This window comes from Penaeus japonicus, unplaced genomic scaffold, assembly GCF_977035675.1.
Source record: "Penaeus japonicus unplaced genomic scaffold, GWHDUDI00000001_assembly GWHDUDI00000011, whole genome shotgun sequence".
Classification (NCBI taxonomy): domain Eukaryota; kingdom Metazoa; phylum Arthropoda; class Malacostraca; order Decapoda; family Penaeidae; genus Penaeus; species Penaeus japonicus.
Window position 1 is genome coordinate 375,939 of NW_028234413.1, and position 13,482 is coordinate 389,420.

General features: G+C 40.0%; 1 protein-coding gene across 3 annotated transcripts in view; it reads right to left on the minus strand.

Moving 5' to 3' along the window:
* Positions 1 to 2,290: 2,290 nt before the first annotated feature.
* LOC122244246 (uncharacterized) overlaps positions 2,291 to 13,482 on the minus strand; it is a 21,698-nt gene continuing 10,506 nt past the window's right edge. For 2 of the 3 annotated variants that reach the window (XM_086541481.1, XM_086541482.1), the window contains exons 2-4: positions 2,850 to 4,547; positions 2,673 to 2,719; positions 2,291 to 2,569 (exon numbers count right to left, since the gene is read on the minus strand). In XM_086541481.1, coding sequence (XP_086397607.1) covers positions 2,315 to 2,569; positions 2,673 to 2,719; positions 2,850 to 4,547 — 2,000 coding nt within the window. In that variant the 3' untranslated portion in view covers positions 2,291 to 2,314. The remainder of the gene's footprint in view (positions 2,570 to 2,672; positions 2,720 to 2,849; positions 4,548 to 13,482) is intronic. The other variant, XM_086541483.1, reaches the window with a different exon arrangement.

The window sequence follows — 13,482 nt, forward strand, 5'->3', positions numbered from 1 at the left end:
TAATATATATAATATATATATATATATATACACGTTCTTATAAACAGTTTCTAAACATCGCCTCACCAGCCATATCTACCACACTCAATATTTCACCTGACGTTGATACATTTTAATACTGACCATGGATTTATGCCCAATATCTTTATTCGTTTTGTAGTGAACAATAGACATGCATATTGGTAATGACAACTAAGAATCGGACTAACGGAAATTAAAATTTAATTTGATATCCTATAAATCTATAATATTGTATTTAAGATTATTATACAGCTCTTTTACACAGGATACAAGGGAACCCGCTGATTTGTTATCGAACGGCATAAGTATTTGAAGATCGAAAACTAAAAAATCTGTTACTGCCTTTTAGGAAAACTACTACACAATTACAGATCATCAACAGAATACGTATTATAAACAATTTGTTCAATTTAGCAAGGATGTCTCTTTTACGTGAACCTAGAATTTATCCCGTCGCATATGATGTTATAGAAGTCAGACATTCCCGCAGATGTTCAAGCAGGACCTAGGAGGACCTTGCAGAGGCGTGGTTACCTATACTATGGGACTCTGGCTGTTTATGTCTATATCTAACTGTTATATCTTATGGGCGATTTAGACATTATGTAAATTGGAGAAAGGAGTCACACAAATCTCATAAAAGAGCAGCAGGTTCCCAACCGCTGCACTATGGAGTCAATAGTTAGTGAAACGCGGATGGATATTCCCGTGGACTTTTGCACCAACCAATTAATCTAACCATGTCCTATACCCGATAGTGCCTTAATATCCCCAGGGGGTGTAGAAACCGGTTCTTGGGGGGTATGAAAAAGGGATCGTGGAAAACAATCTGACAGTGAGGAAATATTTTGTGGAAAAATTATACTTCAATATATTGACTGAAAATAATAATGTCCATAAACTTTATTTGTTTGTTCATAGCCGTCCTGTTTTACCTTTTTAAAGGGAATTAAAAGTTAAAAAGTCGGAAGTAGTTGGCTAATAGTTATTGGATAGGGGATATCAGGTTGACTTGGAGTGGCTAGTCTATATAATCCAGAGTTAGTGAAATATGGATGCTTATTACCGTAGACTTACGGGAATCAACCCACTCGACCTTGCCGTTTACAATCCGAATTTGTTTTAGTGCAAATTGGAGTCACAGAAGCCGTCTGTACAGTTAAGGGTTAGTGAAATATAAATGGATTCACTCCTATAGCACACAAACCTAAATATTGTCCTGTTGCAAATAAGATAAGTGATATCTTCTTAGTTGAGTAAATGAAACACGGATGGCAATTCCTGTAGTGTTTAGTGCAAACATATGAGTCCATTCTTTTAATCTATAGCACTACTACAGGATGTCCACTATATAATGTAAACTCAAAATTCTGTTTGTTTAAAGTAAATTTCACAGCAAAATGATAGACAGGCATTCATATAATTCCAGGAAATTATGTTCATAAGATATATATTTCAGATAAGAATGTAAGCTGGCCATTGTTTTATATGATTTCTCGGAATTCTGTGCTGAAGGAATATATTCTCAACCCATATGCTTAATGTGAATTATTCCTGACTCGATAAATGAAATGGTGTTTTTGGATTGGGCTGATAGTCTGTGGCTTGAAACATCACAGGTGACAGGGGCAGTCTATAGAGTCAAGCATTACTGAAACATGGATAGATACTCTTCGGATTACCTGTGGATATAATATATATACGTCTGCAGAGTCAAGAGTTAGTTAAACCTGAATATGTATTCCCGTAGATTCTTATACCACAACCGCTAACAGGAAAAAAAAAATTGTCCAATTAGAAGTACGGCGTCATAAGATTCTACGCAGATTTCACTACCACCCAATTCGCTACGGCAAGGCGATGAGACTTTTCGGTGTAGGGGTGTTAGAAACATTGTATAGACACAGATGTGGGTGTCAGCATACTGCGGAGGTCATAGGGACAGTCTATACGGACAATTATTATTGAATATGAATGGATAGTTAATTCCTTCTGCACTACAGACCTTGTTGTTTACAATATGAAAACCTAATTGAAGAAAGGTAGAGTAGAGTTGGTAAAAAGTGAATGGATGTTCCCGTTGACTTTTACACCAACTGAGTGAATGAAAGCGGTGAATCAGCTCACTCATTTTACACCGGTCTTGTGTATGAACTTAATATAATCTGTTTTCCTTTACCTCATTAGCTTTGAATATCTAATTCAAAGTGATCTATCACTTTAAGTCTGTGAACATCTTTAGCAAACCCTCTATCAACTTCCTTGGTTTATAAAATCCAGCAACAAATGACAGCTAACCTTCGGGTTTAGGGATATTCTGGTCACCTTGTAGTCTCGTTGTATCGGCAGTGGCAGTAGCAACTTCACCTTTATCATCTCTATCGCTGTCGTGTGCGCCATTTAGGTTGATAATTCCGTTTCGCTCTACGTCACTTTCGTCGTCTTTGTCTTCACCTTTTTTCATCTCATGCCGTCGTAAGTCATCATCCAGCCACTCTGTAGCTGCTGTACTGGTTTCCTGTTTTGGTGGTGGGACTTGTGACTTGTCCTGAAAAGTTTGAAACCTAATATGTACTTCTTGATTACCAAATATGTCTAATTAGGTAAGCTGTAATACATATATCGCTGTTATTTTAATAAGTACTATTTACAATCAGTGTTTTGGAATCCTGCAGAACTTTCACCTCAGCCGCAGGACCTGTGGATGCGATGGCGGAAGAAAATAGTCATCTCAATTATTTTGAAACCAACAAACTTATTTCAAGACTTTTAACATTATGCCATTTTTTTTTTTACTTTTTACATAACAGGCACAAGCCATATCTTACCAGGTGATGATACGAAAATCATTTCCATAAACTCAATGGCCTTGCTCGCCTCTTCTGCACGGTAACGTTCTTTTGATTTTTCTATCAAGTCTAAAGTTTTTAGTCTTAGTTCTTCCAGCAAATTTTCAGCGTCAACATAACTTCTTAATTCTGAAGTAAAATGATTATCATCATCCTGATCAACTATTGTACTTTCAGCATCATTTCTACTTGTGTCATCCATATGCATATCTTCTGTGGCAGCTCGAGTGGACTGCAAAATTTCCTCTCCTCCACCTCCCTTTTCCAGATGGCTGGACTTCCTATCCTCCACCTCTAATGAAACGAACTGCATAATTTCCTCCTTTGTATTAAACTCATTTTCCGTAGAGGGAGAAATTGCAATCTCTGGTGGCTCAACGAACGCTAAAACAAGACTTTTTGTAACCAGTGCTTTATTTGATACTGGAGCCATCATTTTCAGAAGCTCTAAAGCGTCGCGGCCGTTTTCTGAAGCAGCCATATCTTCAAACGTTTCTTGCTTTCGCTCGATATCACCTCCAATTTTATTTTCTATTCTCAGACCCGGAGTTACTTTTTCCTCTTCCACGGGAGTTTCAGCTGGCTCTTCTATATTCTCCCTGCTCAGATTCTGAGGTTCTCCCTTTTCCAGGACACTTTCATAGGGTTCATCTTTGTTTTCTGTGTTAATATTCTTAAGCTCTCTTTCCTCTTGCACGGACGTTTGCGCTAGTCTGTTGTTACTCCCTATGCTCGTATTCGCGGGTTCCTGTTTCTTTTCCATGGAAGTTTCCTCAAGTTTCGGCGTAGCTTCTTCGATCATGATGTCATGCTGGACCTCGCCTTCTTCTGCCTCATTCAGATTCCTATTTGTGATTTCTTTATCTTCCCTCTTTCTCAGCAGTTCAGTCAGCACATCTGGGACGGTATCCTTTTCCGACATTGCAAGTCTTTCCAAAATCTGCCGATCTTCCAGATGAAGAGCTTTCCTGAGATCTTCCAACATATCCTCAGATATTGTATCCTTCCAGTCCTCATTTTGTATGCGAGAAACTTCTGTCAAAGCTTCATATATTTCCGCATTATCCATCTGTTCAAACATTTCTTGGAGTTCTTCTAAGTGGTCCATAAAATCCATTGGGTCTAAGTTTGTGGTTTCTCGCATAGACACCTCTCCTGTTAGAGGGATGTCATACTCTTGCCCCTGAGCATCAGAATGGTCCGAGCTTTGAGGATCACTTCGCTTCCACAATCGTCTTTTGTGTGAGGCATTCTTGGTTGCCTGCTTGCGTGCTTTCTCTTTCTCCCACTCGTCTCTCAATGCATCCAATCTCTTCTTTGTTCTCTCTATCATTTCCTGATTCTCCATGTCGCTTCTTCTCGTATTCATGTTTGTTATTTCCTTTTCTAATCGCTTCGCCCTCATATACTGCCTCCTTGCTTCATACTTCTCAAATAAGAACTTTTCTTGTTCAGCGTCTTGGTGACTGGCACGGCCTGCCTGTGGCACTGTATGTTGTTGAAGCTGTAGTTCATCTCTGTGTGACCCTCGTAGGTGATGATATTGGCGCTGTTTTCGACGGGTTCCTTGCACTGAATGCTGGTAGCGATGTTGATCTCCTTGGATCTCTTGCAACATCACCAGGAGGATTAGAATGGAAGCAGCCATGTTCGAACCCTTGTTAAGAACCATCTTGTCTGTGGGAGAAATGCAACGTACATATTTAGTTAGCAATACGAAGGTAATCAAGATTAGTTTTCAATGATTATTTCCATAACTTAAAGAGAACATATGTGGAAAATCTGAGTATTATTGCATTACGTAAACTAGTAAACACTAATGGTAAGGGTATATTCCATTTGGAATATTAAAAAGGAAAATACTAGCCTAATACATGATAACTTTTATTAATTTATTCTATTTAAAAAGCGATGTAAAATCTGCAACAAAACCTAAATAACATGATCTATAAATGATTCATAACACAGACACTATATAATTACACATTTTACTCATAGCTAGAACTAGAACCGTGCAGAGGCAGATAAATCAATTATCTGGATCTGTGGCGGTGACCAAAAGGGTTAAGTCTGCCTCTGCTTCCATTTGGGGTTGTCAAAGAGAAGTGACGGTATCAAAGAATCACAATTTCGTGGTCCACTCCCAGGGAACAGTATCACTTCTCAGCCTTCATTGCTGCTTCCTTCACAAAAAACACGACCTAAATTTTGCATCAGTAGTGTTATGTATTGTTATCTTCAGTTCAAGTAGTTTGGTTTCTTTGTGACAAATATTGGAGTCGGTATGAGTGAGGATTACTAATTGCACTAAAATACTAATGAAAGTTTAATGAAACTGTAAAAAATCGAATTAAAGTAAGGGAAACTAATATCAAGCAAAGCTAGCTTTCAAAGAAAAATATCTAATTCACTCATTGATATGGAAATGACAGAATTTTAAATACTAGAAGACACATCATTCACCTTAGCGCACAAACAAAAACATTTTGTAGAAGAAAAGATGTATTTGACGCGTATCGACTGAGATCTTCCTCGGAAATAGGTAACAGATGAAAATACAAAACTAATATATACATATATTATGCGGATAACAACCTACAGGTCAAAAACGTCAGGGTAATCTTCAGCTTATATATATGTATGTGTGTGTGTGTATGTATATATATATATATATATATATATATATATATATATATATATATATATATATATATATATACACACACATACATATTCGTTTTGTATTTTCACTTATTATATATATATTTTTAATATATATATATTATATATTAAGTATATTTTTTTTATTTATATAATATATAATGTATTTATTATATATGGTTTATTTATATATATATATATATAATATATATATATATATTATTATTGTAGTAATATATATTATATGTTATTGTATATATTTTGAATATATATTTAATATTATGAGTTTATATTTATATTTAAAGATATTGATATATATATAGGAGGGGTATTTATATATGATGATATAGTTGTATGTAGTTTTTATACATTTTAGAATTGGATATTATATATTTATATATTGATGTATATATATAGGTAGGTTTATTATAATTATATATATTTATTAGTAATATAGGATATTATATTTATATTGAGATATATTATATTAAGTATGTATATTTAATTTATGTATAGATATATATATAGTTTATTTTTTAAGTTATATTTGATATATAGTAATGATAATATGTTCCTATAGATATTATATATTTATTTATTATATTTATAATATTTATGTTTTATTTTGTTATTGTAATTATATATATTATTATATTTTAGTGACTTTATTTGATTGGTATATTTTGATTTATTTATAGATAATATATATATATATAAGTATCGTTAGAATTTATATATATTATATATATTCGTTTTTTTCTGAGGAAGACTTCCGTCAAATACATCTCTTGAGTTCTTAAGATATTGTCTCATTCATATCTTTCTTCTACATTTGTCGCTATGAACTTCGTTCACAAACATTTTTAATGTACTTCAAATAAACCAATATAAACCATTTACACAAAATATACTATCGGCCTAAAAAGTGTTTCCTTAAATTAAATTGATATCTGAAACGTGGATTATGATAAAAAAAAAATGCAAAGACTTCCTGCAGAAGTTGATGACATCGCACTGTTGACAACACCTCGTCTCTTACGTTTTTTGTTCCGCTTATATGCCATGCATTTCGTTTCATTTTTTAATGATTTTGCAGCCAAGTAGTGCTGGGTAGGATACGGTTTATGTAGCAAAGCACAGCATATTTGAAAACTTTCTCGAAGGAGTAACAATCCTTTTCCTGTAAGATATCATGTTTATGTTGTACGATTGCAATCTCTTCTTTTTACCTTTCCTTTCTAAAGTCGGCCAGCAGCCTATTTCACAAGACTTCCTCAAAGACGTGGAAGCATGTTTACTCTAATCTTCCCAATCTTTGTTTTCTCAGATTTTTTCTCAAAAGAAAATTCTTTCTAAAGACAATTTTTTTTCTTTAAATCTAGGACAAGGATAGCAGGAGTCTTGGCTTCTTTAATGACTTAGTTCCTGCTTCTGTACAGCTGACGAATGGTGTCACTAGTTCTTCTCGCGTGTGTGTAAAACACTCCCTCACAGAAACGGTCACTTACACTGAGCAAGTATGCATGAGTTTAAAAGAAATATAAATATTAGCTACATAACTTAAATTTCATATATATATTCCTATAAAGGATGATTTTTCTAAAACAAAAGATGATACGTGCAGTATATCAAATCGAAATCGGGCCTTCATATGAAAGTCAAGTTACAAAACTTTCTAAGAAGATCCAGTAAGGAAACATTAAACAGATGAAATCTAGTACTCCATTCATACTGCGTCACTCTAAGTCCTTCAGATGTTCCATTTTCTCCAGAATGCTCTCACATAGTCAACTTTGGGAGCGATTGCGTTTATATCACAGATTGTTGAAGAGTTCCCTCACTCCGAGTAAATTAAGTGCCGATATACAGTTTCTAATAAATCAATCTATGGCGAGTATTGTATTTGTATGCGAATATATCATCATTAGAATTATAAAATTATTCATATCTTAACACGCCTGTTATCAGCAACAATGATAGATAAAACAACATAACGGCTATAATAGCTATGTAATCCAATACCATATTCAAATCTGCATAATCTAGGAGTTTTGTTGCTGAACCGACCGACTTCAGTATAAAAAAAAAAACCCACATTTAGAAACACCTTACAGGAGGTATTTAAACACCATTGCTCGTGCTCACATCTTAGCGTTGTCATGGTAACCAGTCATTCAGAAAACGCCCCTTCACTCTACCTCACTCCCACTCCCACCCCCCGTGGACTCTGGCAACGGTGGATTGACTTACGACTCCATCTCTTTTTTCCCGATTCTGTGGATTTAATCTTTCATTGAGACATCTGGGGTCTTTTCTTTCTTCTAGGCAGCTAGGGTGAAAAGGGGGGGGAGGGGATGGAGAGATAGATAGATTGAAATATATATATATATATATATATATATATATATATATATATATATATATATATATATATATGAGAGAGAGAGAGAGAGAGAGAGAGAGAGAGAGAGGAGAGAGAGAAGAGAAAGAAAGGAGATAGGAGAAAGAGAGAAGAGAGAGAGAGAGAGAGAGAGGGGAGGTGAGGAGGGAGGACGGGGAGGTGAAGGGGTAGGGTGGGAGGGAGAAAGAGAAAAAGAGAGTGAGAGAGAGAGAAAGAGGGGGGAGGGGGGAGAGAGAGAGAGAGAGAGAAAGAGGGAGAGAGGAGGGAGGAGGGAGAAGAGAGAGAGGTGAGGGAGAAGAGAAAAAAGGGAGGAGTGAGGGGAGAGAGAGAGGTGAAGGGGGAGGGTGGGAGGGAGAAAGAGAAAAAGAGAGTGAGAGAGAGAGAGAGAATGAAGGAGGGAGGTAGGAGGGGATGGAAGGGGAAGAAAGGCCAAAATTAATGTTGATTTTCGCCCACTCTTGTTATTTACTTATGTCTCTTACAAATACTATTTGTTTTTTCCCTTTTCCTCTTTCTTTAGTTTCAGTAATTTTCTTTTTGAAACGAATTCCTTGAATGAATATTGCAAATCAGAAATATATTCATACTATCAACTATAATAATAATACTGACTAAAATAATGATTATACTATTGATAATGACACAAATAAAAATATTAATGATAATAAGTCGCACTGTACTTGAGATGAATTATTACTCTTAAAGTTTGGGATTTACAAGTTCTTGGACAAATTCCTGGACCCCCCCCCCCAAAAAAAAAAGAAAAAAAAAAGAAAAAAAAAAAAGAGTAGTCACGAGGAAGTTTCATTACAAGAATCTTCTGAGCTAAAACATTGGACACCAACGACACCATGAGTTACCCGATAGACTGTAGAGACAGACATAGCCACAGCGCGTTTATTGACTGTTTTCTCTTCCGTGGTTTTATTTCTTTTATTGGGAGGTGGGGGGGATATTTTTACCTTTTCTCTCTTGTTCTCTCTCTCTCTCTCATCATTATGGGACTTGAGCACCTCTCCCAATCAAAGCCTGACCGTGCATCTACGTGATCTCAATAAACATACATTCTATAGAAAGAAATCGTAGTAGTCGACAAAGAGGGATATAGAGTGAGCAAGTGAGAAAGAGAAAAAGGAGAAAAGGAGTGTTAGATATGTCATAAACTTACACGATGGAAAAGTCAAATGAAGAATCCCCACGTGTTCGCGATTCTATTCTTGTCCCGGAGGAAGGAAAAGATTCTTAAGCCAGGTTATACCCTAACTTCTCGTCCCCTACTCTCTGACACACATTCTCGGTCAACCAACCACAACGGCAAGAGTGGCTCGCCCTCCTGACCTGTTTCCTGATGGGCCAGCAGGACCCCTGACTGCAACGCCATCCGCCGCGACCGTAGGAAACACATCTCCACCTGCCCTCGCCCTTGGCCAAACAGAAAGAGAGAGAGAGAGAGGGAGAGAGAGGGAGAGAGGGGGGGAGAGAGGGGGAGGGGGAGGGAGAGAGATAGGGATGGAGGGAAGAAGGGGGGAGAGAGGAGGAGAGAGAGGGAGAGGGGGAGAGGGGAGAGGGGGAAGAGGGAGAGGGGGAGAGAGGGAGATGGAGAGAGAGGTGAGGAGGAGAGGGAGAGAGATAGGGATGGAGAGAAGAAGGGGGGAGAGAGGGAGAGGGAGAGAGATAGGGCTGGAGGGAAGGAGTGGGGAGAGAAAGAGAGAGAGAAGGGGGGCGGCAGACGAAGAGGAAGAGGGGGAGGATCCAAGGAGGGAGGAGAGAGAGAGAGAGAGAGAGAGAGAGGAACGACAAAGAAAGCAGAGACAGCTATCAATATCAAAATACATTCTGTCAAAGATTCCGTCCTATCACATTTCCATTTCATAATGAAGCCCACCGGATCATTACGAAATGCTCCAATTAAAGGTATCTCGACAAAAGTTCACTCAATGAACTCTCCTCCATTTCTGTTGTGACGAGTCGTAAAAGTTGATCAAATAGACACGAAAGAAATAAGGCAAACATCCCCGTTTTAGCTTGTAGATTGCTGCGGCAAACCTACCCCTCCAGAGTGAAAGATAAAAGCGAGAGAGCGACAGAAGGGACAGGGGGAGAAAAAGAGAGAGAGAGAGAGAGAGAAACGGCTAAGAGAAAACTCGACCCTCTCCGGAAAAAAAATAAAAAAAATAAAAAGGAGATAAAAAATTAGAGAGCGTGCTGATGGTGACAGGGAGGAGAGAGAGAGAGAGAGAGAGAGAGAGAGAGAGAGAGAGAGAGAGAGAGAGAGAAGAGAGGGAGAGAGAGAAGAGATGGAGAGAGAGAAGAGAGAGAGAAGAGAGAGAGAGGGAAAGATAGAGTGAGAGGGGGAGAGAGAGAAAAAAAAGATAGAGAGAGAGACACAGAGAGAGACAAAGAGAGAGAGAGAGAGAGAGATAGATTAATAGATGGATAGAGAGAGGGGAGAGGGAGAGAGAAAGAGACAGAAAGAGAGACACACAGAGGAAGAGAGAAAGAGAGAAAGAGAGAGAAAATACAGATATATTGACGGAAAGTTTGAGAGAGGGGGAAGGAAATAATAAAAAAGAAAACAAAGAAAGGGCCATGCAGAAGAGAAGAGAAGAATAAGAGAAGAAAGGAAAAGAAAACCCTGCAGGCGGTCAGTGGCACGAAAACGAAACGGACCGAAGCGAAAGAAAGGGGGGAAACGAAGAGAAAAGAGCCAGGCCGGAGAAGGAAAGGAAAAAGAAAAAGGTCGTGTTCCGGCGGTCAGCGCCCAAGTTGGCCAACTCCATTTGGCCGGGCGGTAAGTGCCAAAGTTTCATATGAAAAGCCAATTCAAAAGTGTATTGGCCGAATCGATAATATAGTTGCCACAGTCCACACGCCCAACGAGGAAGGCCTGGCAAGGCTGTCATTAGAGACTTCTAATGGGAAGGAGGACAAAATGGCCATGGGAGAGAGGAAGGGAGGGAGGGAGGGAGGGAGGGAGGGAGGGAAGAGGAGGAAGCGTGGGGGAGGAAGGAAGTGGAAGAGAGAGAGATGGGGGTTGGGCAGGAGGGGAGATAAGGCAAGAGGAGCGATTGGGGGAATGTGTGACTCGAAAGAATAACGACCAAAGTAATGGAGGGAGAGGTAGGGTTAGAAGAGGTGGTAAAGGGAAAAGGAGAGGGAGGGAGGGAGGGAGGGAGAGAATGAGAGAGATAGAGAGAGAAAGAGGGAAAGAGAAAGAGAGAGAAGCAGACGGAGAAAGAGAAAGAGAGAATATATACCCCTACAAAGAAATAACAAAGCCCCGGATGAACAGGCAGCCCGCTATTCCGTGCCGCCCGGCGTCTGAAGGGCGGCAAAGCCTCTCCAGAGTGGTTTACTGATGTAATTTGTTCGACATGACAGGCCCAATAAGACGGATTCGCCAAGCCAGAAGACCGTCGGTGACAGCACCAGTCGAGGCTTTTCTCCCTTCCCCTCCCCTTCCCTTACCTTCCTCCTCCTTCCCTCCTCTCCCCCATCGCGGTCTGCTACCACCCTTCGCCGCGGGAGCTCGCCCCCGGCGCGCCCAGGGCCCCGATCCCCGCGGTTCGCTCCCCCTCCCCGGCTTCGCCCTGCTCCCCCTCCCTCCCCTTCTCTTCCCCTCCCTCTACTACCCTCCTCCCTCCTCTTCCCTATCACCCTCCTCCCTGCCTCCCCCTTCCCTTCCCCCTCCCTCCTCTCCTCCTACCACCCTTCCCCATTTATACTACCACTCCACACAACCCCTCCACCCTCCAACCTCCCTCCCAACCACCTCCCCTGTGAATAACCACCCTTCCCCATCCCTCCCTCCCCTCCCCCTACCACCCTTCCCCATCCCTCCCTCCCCTCCCCCTACCACCCTTCCACCTCCTCTTCCTCTTCCCCTTCCACGCTCCCCCTCCTCCCCCACCACCACCCTACCCCTTCCCTCCCTCCTCTCCCCCTCCCGCCCTTCCACTTCCCGTCAGCCCAAACGGGGTAATTCGCCCTTGAAATCCCCGTTGCTAATTCCGGGTTGAGGCGCAAGCTTGAGGGGCGTGTCTGTGCCCCGTGATTGGATTTTCGTATAAAACAGGTTATCACGTCCTCGAGGGGTTGGGTGGCGGGCGTGGGGTGGGGGTGAGGAAAAAGGGTTGGGTAGGGGGGTGGGGGGGGTCAGGCTTGCCGAGCGCGTGGATGAAAATAGAGAATAAGAGAGAGAAAGGAAACAAATAAAATTCTGAGAAGGATGGTCTTCGGGGTTATTGAAATATTCACGAACGCTGCACTGCATACTTTAAGAGCGCTGTTCCAATCGGTGCAAAACAATGCAGTGCGTAGGTGCAACACACGAGGGACAACACGTAGCATCATATATGCAATTGTACTTTCTCTGCAATGATGCCAACTTGCAAATTACTACACTCTGTTGTTTGTATCGGTTCTTTGCACAATAATGAAAGGGCTGTGCCTCTCCTTAATAGAAGTAGCTATTCAAAGATGCAAAGACACAGAACAGGGAAGAGAAGCATATGCTCTTACAAGAAATGAAACAAGTTCATAATAAGGGAACATCAAGCCGTTACATGTCGGATCAGAATTTAATCCTCTTCATCTTCATGATTATTCCATTGCAATTGGGTACATACGTCTATGAAAACAAATTGTTTTTCCATATCATTCTATCGAATTACTTTCAAACTATACTGATTAAAACGTTAACATATAAAGATCACATATGTACGAATACAGAGATACATATATCGTACATATGTAGTATACTGGAACTCTAAGAAAAAGGAAAATCTGCCGTGTGTATGAAGGACAAAATCCACAATCGGATCAGTCGATGGGCCACATGGATCCTCTAGCCATACGTATTACAGATTATAAACAACAGCAACATTAATAAACCTAACAGTAATTATGAACGCAAACCCGGGATACAATTTTTCAACTTGCATCCCATAACAAGAAGATACGGAGTGAAATTGTTACGAAAACAAATGTATACAAGTAATCCCCAGTCCCCAGGGGAATGGCTTAAGTTAATATGAAGTAGCTGTGTAAAGACCAAAGGAAATTTAGTAGACACAATCTACCCCAACTATGCCAAGTTATCTCGTAAACTTTGAAGACATGTGTCCAATTAACCTCCTCCCCTCTCCTCCCCTCCCTTCCCTCCCCTACCCACAACGGTTCCATGACTCTCCCCCTTTCTCTCTCTAGTCCCACGGAGGATAAAATATCGAACAAACACCTTCAGCCTGCGCCACTGAAAGCTCATACCCGGTGGCCATTATTGCCTTTATGGGAAAGGTCGGTCTTCGTTACATCGAATAAGACGACAGACCCCCTACCCTCCCCTCCCCTCCCCCACGGGTTCAATATCAGTTCATAAGGACTCATACCAAATATCTTATTACATCGAATATATATTACTCCCCCCCCACCCCCCCTTCACCTTCCTACTATCACTCTCAAGTCATAATCACTCATAACAATTACGCTTTATTGTTTAAGTTATAACAACCATAATGATAATATTCGTAATAATACCAACAATAATCA